Raw genomic sequence first — 16,864 nt, forward strand, 5'->3', positions numbered from 1 at the left:
GTGCACACGACTACCTATTTAGTTAAGTAGCTTCATGAGCACTTACCTCATTGGGCTCCATTCACCTTTGTCAGCAAAACATTTCTGTTTTTTTTTTATTCAACATAAAAAGAATTCAGATGTTATATGTGAAAGTTTTAAAATAATTCACATATTTGATATTCAAAGTGACAGTCAGTCACTTTTGTCAGCTTTATATCTCCACAGCTAAGGATCATTAGTTGTTCTGGAAACATAGCATGTCACAAGCCTCTTTCAAGACCATGGCGTGGATGTGTCTGAGCTGGAAATGTTATAGATGTCATAAGAAGCTCCTGATGTGAACTGTTCCAAACTGAACGCTTGACGTATGCGTATGCATGTATGTATATATATATATATAAGTGTGTGTGTGTGCGCGCATGTATGTATATATGTGTGAGTGGGTGGGAGACTGACAGGGGATGATTAGCCCAACCCGAGGGGGATGCGTGGGAGGAAGTGTGTGGGAGTGGGACTGGAGGAACTACAAGCAGAGGGGATGAAAATGCATACACACAGAAATGATCAAATGGCACACACACATACAGACGTACACAAAAAAGCTCAAACAAGAGCATGTGAATACACACACACACACACACAAACAGAAATAGGCATCTCTCATATGATGACGTGAGGGTAACAAAAGCGGAACAAAATCAAGCCGCAGAATTTGGGATGATGTGCAGATAACAAAAACAACCATCGCAGACCATCATTTCTAAGTGCAATTACACTAGGCGCTCGAAGCATAATATTTATGCTTGTGTAAGATGGAGAGGGGAGAGAGACAGGACGAAACACTGGATGGAGAGCAGCTGTCTCGCATGTGTAGGTGGGCCCATTTGCGGTTGGTGTCAAACTGAACCCCCATGGCTTTTACAAGCTTAAAAAAAAAAACAGCGAGACACACAAACGCACTGGATCAATGTCATTGACAAACCTCAATGCAGTTCCATGAATATATATCGCAGCCATATGACCTGAGGCCACCAGGCAAAATGAATAGAACGGCATCAGCCATTATGATAAAAATGGAGAGAGAGAGAGAGCCCTGACATTTCGGAGCTGACACGGCAGATTCAAGGCGGTGGGACGAGGCGCAGGCAGCGCGGCCACATGGTAACATTCTCTCTCTATCCCCCTCTCCGTCTGTCTCGTTCCCAAGCGGCGAGAGGAGGAGGAAACCGGGCCGCAAGCTGCTGCTCTGCCTCGCACATTGTTCCCCTGTAGGTCATCGTACAGACTGAACTTTAGGGTGGGGACTCCTAACCTTGTTTGACAGGTTAGAGGAAACTGAAATAGCTGCGGTGTTCCTCTGGGAGGACTGACAGGAGAGATTGCGGGTGTGGACCGCGTCGCCACAATGGGAAACTATCCTCCATCGCTATTGAAAACATGTTGATGTTTTTATCAGCTGGGGACTGCTCAAGCTCTGATCAAAACATGTACACACACACACACACACACACAATGTATGCACACATCCATCTGAATAGAGATGCCAATTACTGGAGAACCAGTCCCTTCAGAATATTCCCTTCAGGCGACAGTTCCGAGAAGAAATATCCGAATAAATGTTCACACAAATGCCGGACACACAGTTGCACGCGCGCACGCACACACACGCGCGCGAGCGAACTCACAATGACGACGAAGCAGACAGCAGAGAGTGTGTCAGAGCTGACCCGCTGAAAGGGGCAGAGCAGGCTAATAGCAGTGTGGAAGGGCTGTTCCAGCCCAGCCCAGCCTCCCTCACTCTGCCAGTTCACACCAGGCTAGAGCCCCGTCCCACTGTCCACTGCATGGTGTGCGGAAGACGCTTTACCACCGGACTGGAAGGTCAACCCCTCAGCGCTGTGCACGAGTCAAGGAAGCCTCTGAATAGAGCCCACATACAGTGCACCCTCCAAGTCTGCTCCCTTCCTGGGAGGCCAGGGTAAGCCTAAATAGAACCCCCTACTTACGCAACCACAGGGCCTGGCAAACTGACCAGCTGAATCTGGCTCGATCCGGAAGAGGAGGATCCGGTCAGAGCCAGTGGGATCTCTTCAAACAGGGCCTGATTTCCCGAGAGCAAACACGGCAAAGGGTGGTCTGTGACAGCGGTTGCTATGGCAACAGCCCAAGGCTGGGGGTTTTGGTGGGGCCTGCGTGGTCTATACCTGGTTTATGAATGTCTCCCCTCTACCATACTGACAAACCTGTCCAGTGCACACACAAAATCACATCAATGCACTCACATACTCCTACCCACACTAATGTATGCAGGTGTACGCACTCTCTCTCTCTCTCTCTCCCCCATCGAAATCTAGCCATCAATCCTTCGGAAATGATCCGATCCATTTTTCAGTGGAAACAATCCCCAATACAGTCAACTTGCAGGGATGTCACAGAGCGAAATGTCTGGGAATTAAATGTGCCCGGTCTGCAGAAAGCGTCAGCTCTGTCGAGCGCTAATAAATGATGCACCGCCGCCTTGTACAAAGGGCGAAGTGGAGAGGGCCACCGTCTCCATTGTTACCCGCCTATGGCTCTGCTCTAGATATATAGGAGGTAGAGTCTCTTACAAATAAGAGCGGCAAGATATGTTCTGTGCTCAGTGCCACGATGAAAGAGAAAGCACACACACACACAGAGAAGAAGAAAAAAAAAAACATTGAATCCCTGCAGATCCCTACTGCCGCGGTATTTTGGACGACATCATCGCGTCGACCGAGCTGAACAGCCTTTGCGCGTTCGTGGGTGTTCAGTAGGATGTACGCATTCAATATATAGAAAACCAGTTCAGGCCCGGCTATAGGTTGGGGGCGGGGGCGGGGGGCGGGGCTACAGGTTTCCACCAGCTCAGACACTTACCCAGATCCTTTGAACCCTGGCTCTCGCTGGCCAGCTCTCCCATCCTCACCAGAGCATCAAAGTAGCCCTTGGCAGCAAACGTTACATCTGCAGAAACACAGCGGGAAGAACAGGATGTCAAGGAGTGAGGAACACACACACACACACATAAGACACACACTATACCAACGCACCATGCATATCAGTCGGAGATGAATACAGTATCTGTACAATGGCTGCAGCAAGCTCTTTCTTATCTCGGCCCATGGAACCCACAGTATAGTCTGGCTGTTAATAAAGATGAGCCTGACGTTAGCCTGCTGCAATCCCTTTCAGCCTTGAAGTTAACGTCTTATGTCCTGTGGTCTGCACAGTCTGGACCAAAGCAGTCGTGTGTGCTCTGCATAATTTCTACAGAGGGCCAGTCACAATACTATCCCCTCCCTTCAACGTGATCCACACACACACACCTCATCAACATTCCCCTCTTAAATCAACAGAGCCATTGAACGCTGACCCTGTTTGCACATGAAAGGAGAGCAGGTACAGATCCAGATCCATACCACCCCTCCTATCTGCAACTGGGCAGGCTGGGTCAGGGAGGACAAGCCTGGCCACAGTTGGCTGAACCTCACTGTTCTCCCTCTCCCTCCTCCCTCCCAGTCTGCCAGTCATCTATGAGTGATGACCATGGGCAGGGATGGAGGAGAATTATGCACCAATCTGGGTGACAGATGGGGCCTGTGCCTGCAGACAGCCGCAAGGTGAGACACCATTACTAGAGAGTAGCAGCAGCTGTGGAAAGTCCTCTCGTCTGGGTCTGAACAGGAGCACAGAGACAAGAACAGAACAGAGCAGAGCAGAGCTGAGCTGAACAGAGTAGAACAGAACAGAGCAGAGCTGAACAGGGTAGAACAGAACAGAGCAAAAGATGAACCCGACTGAGCAGAAGAGACGTACAGAGCAGACCCAAAAGTGAGTGAGTGAACACATATGCTAATGCTAATCCCAATTAAATCTGTCAACAGCAGCAGCCACCAGGTTCTCTCTGCACTTGGGGAACACCTGAAAGCATCAGAGACCCGGCAGGAGCACGGTTCCCTCCTTCGCCTCATCCCCCTCCTCTCTTCTCTTCCTTCCCTTTCCTCCCCTCATCGCTCATATCCTGCATTATGCTAAATATGTCTCAAGTCAGCTCCTTTGTGACTGTGCTGGACTGCCTGAAGAAACGAGGGATTTTCAAGAATTTAATACCACACACATACCACGTGTGTGTGTGTGTGTATATATACAGTCTCTGGACGCATATTTGTGAGCGTGTGTTTGTGTGGAGGTGGGGAAAGAGATTAGCTGGATCTATAAGGGTACTTTACTTCCCTCTAATGAATACCATGGTAAGGGGAAGACAGGAACAGGCTGAGAGGATTAGACCTCTACCAGACAGACTGGCGGTGTGTGTGTGTGTGTGTGTGGGGAGATGCGGAGGGCTTCATCCGTGTGACTCCGACTTCTCCTTGGCCTCGTCTCTCTCAAACGTATACTGAGCTCTTCCCATTGTGTCTCTCCTCCTCCCAGCCTGGTACCGACCCCCTTCCCACCCCCACCACCCCACCCCACCCCACCCCTGCTCTGGCCCACAGCAGAGCCTCTTACTGGCCTCAGACAATCTTTCCACTCCCTTTAATGCCTTTTTGAGGAAGTGGGGGCAGACAGTCCCCTGGTCAACTCATGATCAGCCCATCCAGATTAGCTCACATGGGGTGAGAGGATCAGAGGCCAGCCTGTCCCCCCCCTCCCCTGGCCGGATTAAGAGGGCCGTAGTTCCGGCCCAGTTGTACAGGTGCCCGTGATGACTCTCAAATGCCCAAAGGTCCCAAGGACACACACACAATCGTTTTGTACTGTATCTGTGTGGTATCAGAGGAGAGTGCCTGGATCAGATCAGAGGACCTCTGCTGTTGTGAGACTGAACGCACCTCTCTCTCAGAACCTGGGCCAGGGGCTGTAGGACCAGATGATGGCAACCTGCTTGGCAGGATGATAAATATCGTATTTTTCTTTAAAAGAGGCTGAATAGAGAGAGAGAGAGAGAGAGAGAGAGGGGGGGGGAGGGAGAGGCATAGAAGATAGATCAAGTGAGAGAGAGGTTGTTATAAAGAGAGAGAGAGAGAGAGAGAGAGAGAGAGAGAGAGCGAGAGAGAGAGAGAGAGAGAGAGATGGAGAGACAGGCAAATGCCTTGGCTGGTTGCCTGGACCTGCAGAAGAGGAAGGAGGACAGAGGAGAGAAAGAGACGAGAGCACTCACTGGCCAGGGCCTTCTCGTAGCTCTTCCCCATGGCAACAAAGTTCCGCAAGCAGGGGTTGAACTGCTCCATGATGGACTGAAACAGACAGACAGAAGAGTGGCTTCATTAGCACAGGATTGAACACATATTGAGGAGTACATTTGTGACAGTGCTAGAATGCACTTCAACGGACTGACAGGCACACATTCTCTATATCTTATACACACAGTCACTCTCAGTCTCCCTGGCCTGCTCACATGCAAATATACCAAATACACACACATACACACACACACACACCACGCAAGCACACTCAATTATAAACCCAATCACAGGGACTTGACAGACCTGCATTTCTTGAATTTGTATGTAGATAAATAATGACATCAGTCCTCCTCCACCCACAATGCATTTGAACACATCCTATTATCCTGGGAGGGTGCTGTAGTGGGTGGGGGTGGAGAGTCAGCCAGGCAGCTGTTGATTCTGGGGGTGGAGTGGGAGAGACACTCACAGCTGACTGCGAAATACTGCTGTGGGCTCTCTGCATGGCATTACAGGGGTGGAGGGAGATAGGGAGCGAAGGAGAATCAACTCTGTGTAATGATGCGTCGCTTACAATATTTTGTTATGCCCCCCTTCTCCCTCTCCCCTCTCCCCTCTCCCCTCTCCCCTCTCCCCTCTCCCCTCTCCCCTCTCCCCTCTCCCCTCATCCCTTATCCCCTCTCCTTTCTCCCTTCTCCCTCTCCAGGGCTTGTCTAATTAGTCAGTCTCCAGTGTGCCAGCGCCCTAGAGTCACAGATGAGCCAGGGGAGACAGTCAGAGTCGGAGCAGCTCCCAAACCCCACTGTGGCCCATCAACACTGCTGGAAGACACTGCCTAGAATCCCCATTGATCGAACTGCACTGAACTTCTGTCCCCAAATTCTCCATGGGACAGCACTAAATGAGACTGGCTTGGCAACTGGGAGTATTAGTGTGTGTGTGTGTGTCTGTGTGTGTGTGTGTCGGCGAAAGAGTGAAAGAAAGAGATTGATGAGGGTCAGAGAACGGAATTTAATACACGGTGGAGTGTACCCTTTTAAAGGAACCAATAGTATGAACACGACACTACGGATACTTGTTACTGGCCTATATCCTTTCTATATGAGGAATAATGCAAGCAGGATAGCAGGAGCAAGTGTAGGATCTGCAGTTTTACTTCAAAAGCTATTTGTGTCCTGGGTCTTAAACCTGGGGGCGAACAGAAACCCATTCGGATTCATTAATCTGAAGATCAGTGAAACTCACAGGTCAGGTAAAGCAAGGTCGGTTATGATTGGTTCAATATTCAGACACCAGTAGGTCCCTGGACACTGATTTGCTGACACCAGAGGTCACCTTCCTGAGTGTGAATAACTTTCCTCCAGTCCAGTTAACTGGGTCTGGGCCCTGTGGGGACCCAGATGCAGCAACACAACACACTCGCACAGCAAGAGGGCAAAGAGAGCGGTGCACCTTCACACATCACTGGAGATAAAGCACCTGCCTGGAAACAGTGGAACTAACTGATCTCAGAGAGAACAGAGATCTCCCTTGTCTGACTGGCAGCCCCTCTAAAAGCACACCACTTGAACGTATTTGTTTCCGGGACTAATCAAAGCACCAAAGAGTTCCACAGCACCAAAAGCAGTCTGTGACGGGCTTGTTGCCTCTCCCAACACCGAAAGTGTTTACATGAGCTATCTTTTAATGCCATATGTTCATTATGTTGATTCAAGGAAAGAAACATGAAAAATACACTCCCATCTCAACACAGCCAAGCCCACACATACAGACCCACGTGCACTTCTCTCTGGGGACGATCAAAGTCGGATACAAGCCCAGGGGACTTGCTGAGGAACTGTTTATCCTACATATCAGTCTCTGTCTTATGCAAGACAAATCTCATTGAGGGAGAGCACACACACACACACACACACACACGCTTGATTATAAACAGTAGGAGAGCGTGTTGCTAGCTGGTGGGAGGATTGCATAACAAGACAAAGCCCAGTTCAGCCCCTCTGTGGCTGGATCCCACAGAGAGGGCAAGGCTGAGCGACATACAGGGGAGGAGGTGAAGGGCTACGTAGTGTGTTAGGGATACAAACCACCACACACTCCCGGTCTCTCGTGAGAGGACCACATGGAGCTGAATGGCGCTGCACCGCCCACAGGAAGTCTTGAAGGAAAGTTGACAGTACAAAAGTTGTCTGTTTAGCAGGATTTACATATCCACATCCCATGATGTAAGAGCCGGCCAAAATTACATTGGGTTCTAACCAGGTAACTCACAGGAAGGAAGAAAAATAGGAAGAAATTTAGAGGTGCTTTCTGAGCCACGTTTACTGTCATTGTAGCTATATTTGCCATCCCAGTCCTCTTGTACCACATATATAGCCTAATTGTGTCAGCTAATTGGAAAATGGGTCCAGGGGCACTTGAAGATGTGTGACAGAGAGAGACAGAGAGAGAGAGAGAGAGAGAGAGAGAGCACTGTTCATGACTGTGTGTGTGTGTGAGAGAGAGAGAGAGCTGTTCATGTGTGTCAGAGAGAGAGAGAGAGAGAGAGAGAGAGAGAGAGAGAGAGAGAGAGAGAGAGAGAGAGAGAGAGAGAGAGAGAGAGAGAGAGAGAGAGAGAGAGAGAGAGCGAGAGAGAGCAAGAGAGAGCGAGAGAGAGCGAGAGAGCGAGAGAGAGACACACAGACAGAGGACGAGAGGTTATTCCTGACTCTGGAAGGAGGACAGGCTTACCAGCTTTACTTAAGTGACACGGCAGGAAAAATACAAAACCTGAACCGCCAAGGAAGGAAGAAGGGAAGGAGGAAGGGAAGGAAGAAGGGAAGGAGGAAGGGAAGCATAAGAGAAAGATGGACCATCTCCAATTATAGAGTTTGGCCACGTCGCCATGCTCAGGTATGTTCCTGCATCCCTGACTTTGGAACAGAAAATAACAAAGACTCCTCTGCAAAAGTACCCACTCATTATCTCTGCCTGAAAGGTTAGCCATGGAGACGAATGATGAGAGTCGATAGGTACAAGAGGAAAATTCATTTAATCGGCACTCTGGGACTACATAAGAGGAGCCTATCAAAGAGAGGGAAATGGATTAACAGACAGTGATAATACTGTCTGAATGAGAATGGAGAAGGGCTCAAAAGACCCTCAGAAGCTTCTCCATGCAGGACACAGACAGAATAAGATAGAGCACCATTATCAAAGAAATAAATGATGTCGCTGCAAGTTAGGAGCCTTATGAATATCTCCTCAATGTAAATGCAGCAGGGGGCTGGAGCGGAACGGTATCATATATCGTTAGCATATTAGAGATAAAGCTGATTCAAACGTTGAGTACTCGTCATCACACACCACATCCTCGAGGTTCTGTTGACATGGAAGGGGAGCGGCGGATGTGGAACGAGGGGAATCGTCTTCTCCGCTCCTCCGAGAACAAAAACCACCGACCCCTCTCAGTCTTCGGCCACTAAAGGTGAAGCTCGATGCTACTCGGCGTGGTAGATTAGTGTCTTAGCGAAAACATACAGGCAAGGTAGCTCTCCAGGAACAGGGTTGGAGAGCCCTGCTGTAGCTGGCGTCTGGGGAAGCCTATGGGGGAGCCCGCGCAGAGCCTTTTACTGCAGACCTAATGATGTAATCAGGGAGGAATGTATGGGGACAGTGGAGTGGAAGGGCCTAATGACAACCGTGCGGCTAGCTCCCCTCTGGACTAATCGTATCAGGCAGCAGCGAGGTTTAGACCGGGGTTATATGTCCTCTCCCTCTCCCTCTCTCCCCCTCCCTCTCTCTCTCTGCCTCTCTCTGCCTCTCTCCCTCAACTGACTAGGCAGCTCGACTCACACAGGCAGGGTCAGGACATTGAGGACATCAGTCAAGCTCTAATGTTTTGAGTGAATGGAATGATTAGATCATGGCTGGGAATTTGCCATGGAATCCTTGAGCCTCTGAATGGGAAGTAGTAATGCTAAGATTTCTTAGTGTTTCTGTACTTGTTCTCATGTTCTGCATTTCTTTCTTCGGTTTTTGTCTCCGAATTACCATCTGTCTGACCTTCCTGAGAGAGGAGGAGAGAAAGTAGAAGAAAGGGAGAGGGAGGAGGAGGAGTCTGCAGAGGTTCAAGGAAGTAGTGCCAACTTTTTACTGAAACAAAGTTGAGAGATAAGTCTGTGGCCGACAGAACAGAACATCTTCAAAAGGAAGGGACACTCACACCCACCGACACCTACAGTACACACCCACAGGCACCTGCAAACACTCACACACACACACACACGCACACACACACTCACTGTGCTGAAGTATGCCCAGAATGTACATCGTGAGATTTCACAGGGTGGCCATCAGATCATGTTTGCTATTGCAATCACCAGGCCAACCTGGTGACCAACCGAGCTCCCGTAGTCCACCATGTCTGAGGAGAACATACTAGTGTATTGTGGGAGAAGAAAGACATTTGTGTATTCTACGGTCAAGCCATCCACGCCAGGTTGACATGTTTGAAACCTTTAAAATGGTGTGACCTGGATAGGGATCCGTACAGAAGCTTGTGTGTCGTGTCTGTGCTGTTTTGGAAGGACAGCCGAGCAGTGAGACACAGAAGCATAAACGTACTGGTGGCAGGGGGGCAATTATGAGCCTGTGGGCTAGAAGATTCCTCAGTATCACACTGCCAACAACACATTAGTGAAGGGTTGAGGACGAGGGAGAGAGCCAGAGCGAGAGACTGGAGGCAAATAAGTGTGTGTGTGTGTGTGTGTGTGTGGGGGAGGGGGAGAGGTGGGACTTGTGCATGAGAGAGAGTGATGGAGTGAAAGAGGGAGAGATTGATTATATTTATTCATCAGAGTTTTGTTTTCATGCATCCAGGCCGTCAGTGAGCGGTGTCTTGTGGCAGGGCTACAATCATATGCTCCACAGATTCAATCACAGCACCAACCTGACGAGACAGACAGCAGTCTGATAACTCTGTTTGTCGCTTAATCATCTATTACTGGCTCAGGTGCGCGCGGAAACCAGGTCAGCCTCCTCTGTTGTGTAACGGTCTCCTCCCCTCTCTCTCCCCCCCCCCCCCACCCCTTCAGTCTCTGACACTGCCAACCCTTACCAACACATGACCTGCGGCCAGCGCTACGTTGCTCGCTGACGTCCGTTTGTTTACCTGGCCCTTCGTGACCCGTCGCGACCCCCTGGTCCGCCGCTCGACAACAAAAAAAGTCTGGTTTCCATGGCAACCAAGGTCGCTGCTGGTTTGAAGCTCCGGTTAGTCATTAGTTTGGCCTCCCTCAGCTGCTAATTGAGCTCCAAAGTTGGCAGTTGGCATCCGCTGAACCGATGAAAAGATCCATTCTTTGTCTTCCTGCGAAAACAGTCCTCTGATAAGGCTCAGACTTTCAGTTTGCTTTTTCGGTAGCTTCAGTTCAGAGCCTTTACCGATCTCAAAAGGAACTCTGAATAGCTGTGAAACGCCAATGTTGTTTTGTGTCCTCAATCTACGACTTGGTAGCTTGGCTCCAAATCTCACCAAATCAACACACACATTACGCAATTAACAGTTCCCCCATCTACCTCAATTAGTCCATTCAATTAAGCCTTCAGTGAGCTGTGCACAGAGCCCAGTGCTTCAGCAGCTTGTGGAGGGCCCGTCCTTAACCTCACTGGCAGATCTCTGTGAGTCACACAGTGACTCAGCAATCAGAAATGCCCAGGGTGCAGCAGCACTGATTGAGCCGGCTGTGTGAATGTGCAAACACAGTCAACAGTATCCCATGCCACCTCAGTGTGTACCACCGAACATTATTCATCTGGGTGAATCCTCGATTCTGATTGGCTGCAGGGGTGTCCATTAGTTCCAGCAAAACTGTCCATAGTTCTAAATGATTGCGCTGGCTACATAGTAGTACTAGGCTATGGCCAATACTTTGTTTGTGAAAATCTTGACATTGATTTGGGGACAATGACATAGCTGGCCAGCTAGATAGTCTTCTTGTCAAACATACTGTAAAATTATATTTACTGTTTGTCAACAATGTTATTGCCTTTAAATCTTGCTAGCATAATGTTATCTTTCAGGTTAACAGCTCAGCCAAAGGAAAACCGCTATTGGTTCTATGAGCTGAGCGGACTAGATATCAGAGATTGCTAACGTTGAAAAACTCTAGATTTCTATTGCAAAGCGCATTAATACATGAATTAATTTTTGTAATAAAAAAAAACGTTGGTAAGTAACCATGGTATAAGCGGGATAATGACCTTCGAGGTGTTTATTATCACCTGATAATGGACTCTGCTGCATGTCGGACGGTTCACGCCTCCGCAACGTCCATTATCAGGGGATAATGTACACTTCGACGGGCATTATCAGGTATTCTGACACTGTAGATGGCTATTGAATTGGTACGTTTTATATATCTGGGCATTTAGGCTGTGCAGATATGCATGGCTAACATTCCCCTGCGGAATCACCAGTGTATGAAGATATGCAATGCACTGTGGGACTGGATTGGTGGCCATAGCCTCTTCACCACTGGTGTAACAGATGGTCATGGTAATGCAGTGCTCCTCCACAGGTACATTAACCTTAGCCAATGAGCCATGAGTGCGAGGTCTCTGTTCAATGGCACATAGCTTTCTGATCTCTTCCCTCTTACTCCCCCCCCCCACCCACCCACCCACCCACCCACCCCCCAATCTCTCCCCCTCTGTAATTACAGCCCAGATCTCTCCACAGTAATTAGGGACCGTTTCAACAAAGCGGTAGAACATCTCTCTCTTCTTTTCTTCCTTGTTCCCTCTCTTTCTTCTCCACCCACGCAAAAAATAAAATGAAGCCCTTCCTCCTACCCTTCTCTTTCACACGTTGGTTGGTTGAAGTGCACACACACACACACACACACACAGATGGAATATCAGAGCTGGTGTGCCGGGTTGAGTTCTAACTAACCATGTTGGTAGCGTTATCCCAGTGCGCTATGGTACATTCAGTGACAGCGGTTGGGATGAATATTCATTCAATAATAAGGGCCCGACGACCTGTCGAGACTCTTTGATAGGACGTTGTGGCATCCTTTGGTTCTGATGCTGCAGTACGTCGTGTTAACAGCGCATTCCAGCTCTGGCTCTGAGAAGGAGCACTGCTGAGTAAAAGAAGAGAGGATGTCTATAAGCCATCCGCCCCCGACGAGGGAGAGGAGGTGGGTGTGAGGAACACAGTCCTTCCCGCATCTCTCATATAAAAACCTTGGCTGAGACACCAGCATAAGGGAATCAGCAGTTCCATAGGCAATGAATGCCACGGTGTCCTCCACAAATGCAATCTTTCGAGGCCCAAGGCACTGTAATATGGTGAAAAATACTTCATTTCAGAAACAAATGCTAGGAGTCATAGTCATTTCAAACTAATATGCACCATGACACCATGCAATCATGATAAATGGCGATCAAGGCTGACAATTTGTTATTGTGTTATATCTTGTTATTCAGTTGCAAGATTTGGGCTAAATGGTGTATCAACGCTGGTATAACATCAGGGATGAATCAAGGACGGGGGGAGTATTACATGTATTTTAGTGACTTTAGTGAGAGACTAATCTTTACATGCACAACACCTCTACAAGCCTTTACTCATGAACATTCACCAATAACATAAACAGTGTTGCAAGCGCACAAGCATACACTCTTTACAGTATCTTTCCCTCAATCATCATACCCTGCCTCTCCTTCCAATGATACAGTATGACAGAAACACTTAATGGCATGTTGTTGCTAGGAGACCACCTGTTCAAAACTCCCACATTTGGGAAGTGAGTGTCCTCTTCCCCGGCTAAAATGATTCATCTGACTGTTAGGGAGCGCCGACAAAATCTTACTGAAATGTTTTGGCTGGGGAGAAGAGGGGTGCAATGCCACATTGAGAAAAACGACAGAATCCCTGAGAATTGCTGATGTAGAATATGCTAAACTGATACGAAGCACTACATTTACATTTAGTCATTTAGCAGACACTCTTATCCAGAGCGACTTACAGTAAGTAGAGGGACATTCCCCCCGAGGCAAGTAGGGTGAAGTGCCTCGCCCAAGGACACGTCATTTTGGCATGGCGGGGAATCGATCCGGCAACCTTCTGATTACTAGCTCCCTCTGACTCCCTCACCACTCAGCCATCTGACTCCCTGAGGGTGGGGAGTCAGAGGGTACTGACAGATGGAGGACACACAGATCCTGATCCTGTTAATGACTGTAGTAGAAGAAGATCATTCATGGCTCCGCCATACCTAGCATTAAAGAATACAATAATAGCTACTGTTCTCTTGGCGGTGTTGAGTTGGGGAGGGATGCAGTAAGAGGTGGCTTTCTAACCTGGAGGCCGGTAGTTACAGGGCACTCCTTCCTCTCACCTGCATGCCAGGGTGTGTTCAAGCATGCAGCCACTTAGGAAGGAAACGACTCAACGGCCTCTGTTTGTTTCAAAATCCATGGAGACAGCTTAGGCTGGCACAAAGTGCTGGTGGAAAAGTCATATCATCAGCCTCACCCCGAAGCACTCTCCTGCCTTCTTCTCCAGGTGGCGAGAGGACGACACTTCCCCACCCCCACTCCTCCCCCTCCTCCACCTCCTCCCCCAACCAGAGTTGTGCTGGTTAAAACTTCCACCAGTTAAGAGGCTTGACATCCTCCCCCATCCAAAGAACCATGAGGCAAGGCCACTGATGTCATCCCCGGCTGGTCCTACGAGACAGCCAGCTGGTGAAGATTGCACCAGCTCCCCCACTGACCCTAACACAGGGGTCAGTTTAGAGTTTCTCCATTTGTTGGCAGGGGAGTCAAAAAGAAATGACTGCACCCTTCACTTGATATCCAATCAACTGTTATCATTCAACACTGATGAGAGGGCAGCATGAGTCACTGATGAATGCGACGCTCACAACGCTCCCTGTGAAAGCACATACTAAACATCCAACACAAGACAAGGTGTGTCCACTCCTTAACCACCAGTTGACAGAAACAATCTGAAGCCATATCAAACCGTATTCACACCCTGTGTGTACTAACCCTACCCTACACACACGCACACACCCTCACACAGTCTCACGTGAGTCACAGCAGTGCGGCGGGCATCCACTCCTCCCCAGCAAACACCCAGCATCTGTGAGAACAGCCTACTGTCTCCACAGAGTGTGCAGGGCCCGTCTCGCTCGCCGTTCGATTCCTCTGGAGCTCACGCGCAGCACACACACAAACAAACAGACGCTTCTGTAAGACTGGGGGATCCAAGACTTGGAATCGACCCGTTGTTCCGCCGAACTGCCTGAACAACTTTGGTTACGGGGGAGGGGGGGGGGGGTGTTGACGGTGGAGTAGGTGGAAGGGAGTCAAACCCAGCAGCTCTGCCTTCTTTGGTGCTGCCTGTCAGTCAGATCGGCCTTAAAAGGCATGACGGCGGACGTTTCTCTCCACTTCACCAAGCGCTACCAGGTCTGTCTGAGGGTTTGACAGGCTCTGCTGCCCCAGAGACAGGCCCGGGGGTTGGGGGGGGTCACAGTCGGCTGACCTCATTCAGAATGGAACACGCCAAAGTGGTGATGAGCAGGCACTTTCTCACACACCTAAGCCCTATTGCGCCTCGTCACTCATTGGGGTTAGGGATTGTGTGTGGTTGCTTTAATAGGTAAACACACGGTTAGAGATCTCTCCCTGCCCGAGTCTCTCCTTTCCTGGCCTGGTATCTGGTCACTGACTGTTCCCCAAAGAAAACCAAGACCACTGCTTCCCAATTTCTATTCCTGGAGTCTGTACTTGGGAGGCACTCAGAGTTCAGTACACGCCAATGGGTAACCATGATGATAGTAGGGCTTTATGAATATTGCCAACCACTACCAGTGGAAACTGTGATGTAATAGGAGGTTGGAGTATCCTGATCTGAGTGTGCAGGTGTTCGGGTTATTGTCTTGGTACCCTCATAACAATGTTAAACAAACAAGGTTTGTTTAACATTCTTTTAACATCCACAGCAGTTTTCCACCTCGTCTCTCTCAAAGCTTCACTCCCATGAACAGTTAAACTTCAAAAGTCAAAGACAGGCAGAGGGTGGTGCCAATGTCTATCAAATGTGAGCAGGTATGGAAAAACAAACAACAGATTTGCTCAGGCATTCCCCCAGTCTCCAGATCTACGGGCTCAGGTATTTTTCTCACACTGAAACTAGCATGGTACAAAAAGTGAAAGGCTCCCATTGTCCTTTTAAATGAAATGTCAACCTTCAGATGCCCTACATACTGTAACTAGCTATTAATATAGGACTGCCTCTATAGTTAACAGAATATGAGGGCTGGCTAAATAAAAGACTGGAGTATCAGAACATTAGGGTTCAGGTTCAATTGTTGAACAGGTTTTGATGGTGACATAGCTTAGGGCAAATGTTTGCACTACCTGTTGCGAAACAGCCACAACCCTTCCTCCAGCCCACAAGCCATTGATCTGCAGGAATGTGTGAATGTTGCAGGTAAAATGGCAAGTCACATTAAAATTGTTGACTTTCAGCTGGTGGTTGACTGTCGGATGGTCGAGACAGAGACACAGAGAGAGAGAAACACGGAGAAAGAGAGAGAGAGAGAGACAGAGAGAGACACAGAGAGAGAGAGAGAGAGAGAGAGAGGGAGAGAGAGGGAGAGAGAGAGGAGGTAAAGAAGACAAAGGTGGATGTCTTTTAGAAATGTGTAGGCCATTTGCTTACCGTAGCAGTTACCGAGTGTTCTTGCGCAAACAAGACAGCATTAGATCACGTAAAATAATATAGCCTAAATTGGGCTATTATGTTACAGCCAGTCTGCAACTTGAGAACTCGGTGATGACATTAAGTAAATACATAAAACTCATAACCACAGTATTTCGAACACTGCGGAAAGTCATATACATCCAATAAAGCCATCAATAGGCGCATATTGATTGCAGCAATTCGGGCTAATGAAAACGCCTGCTGCGCCTCCCCAGGGACTCTTTGTCAATCCGCTCAAGAGGCGCATCAACCGAGGAAGCAACATACTTATAAATGCCTATTAAGAATGTAAAAATGTAATCGGAACCGTAGGTTGCAAAACTTTTAACAATTGTTGAATAACTTAATTGCCTACCTTGTAAACATTCTCCGTTATGCGGTGAACCTCGTCGGTGCGAGACATCATTCAATCTTTGGTCAAGAAGACCATAAACAATATTGTCCTTCAGAAAAAAAATATATCCACGTAAAATAGGCAAAATGTTTTAAGAAAAATCTGAGCGATGTAAAGCGATTGGGTGTTTGTCTATGAAAGAAATTGAATCGACAGCTGTGCTCTTCGTTGCACCCACTCAAACTAAACGCAAGTCGGGTGTTCGCTCGCTGCCTTGTCACATCACGCTGTAATAGCCTATATCCGAGCACCGCCTCGATTTCTATAAGACACCGCCTCTCATCCACCTATCTCATCGCTTCATTAACCGAATAATCTGATTGCCTATATAATTGCCTTTGGAAATCATTCAAAAACCTTTCCCATGAACAAAAGGGACTATTTAAATGGGTTTGTTGGAACAAGATTTGGAAATGCAAAGCTAGTAGTAATTCAAACAAAACATGTAGAATTTCTCTCCTTTTATAGCAGCCAACACGATGTCTTTAGCGTCAAGCTCAAAAGAAATGTAGACTG

At 48.4% G+C, this 16,864-nt stretch overlaps 1 protein-coding gene across 2 annotated transcripts in view; it reads right to left on the reverse strand.

Moving 5' to 3' along the window:
• baiap2a (BAR/IMD domain containing adaptor protein 2a) overlaps positions 1–16,534 on the reverse strand; it is a 46,576-nt gene extending 30,042 nt beyond the window's left edge. For both annotated transcript variants that reach the window (XM_084676989.1, XM_084676990.1), the window contains exons 1-3: positions 16,310–16,534; positions 5,165–5,240; positions 2,881–2,967 (exon numbers count right to left, since the gene is read on the reverse strand). In XM_084676989.1, the coding sequence (XP_084533115.1) occupies positions 2,881–2,967; positions 5,165–5,240; positions 16,310–16,360 (214 nt within the window). In that variant the 5' untranslated portion in view covers positions 16,361–16,534. The remainder of the gene's footprint in view (positions 1–2,880; positions 2,968–5,164; positions 5,241–16,309) is intronic.
• Between the last annotated feature and the right edge of the window lie 330 nt (positions 16,535–16,864).

The sequence above is a fragment of the Hypomesus nipponensis genome, chromosome 17, assembly GCF_054491055.1.
Source record: "Hypomesus nipponensis isolate SF chromosome 17, ASM5449105v1, whole genome shotgun sequence".
In the NCBI taxonomy this organism is placed as follows: Eukaryota; Metazoa; Chordata; class Actinopteri; order Osmeriformes; family Osmeridae; genus Hypomesus; species Hypomesus nipponensis.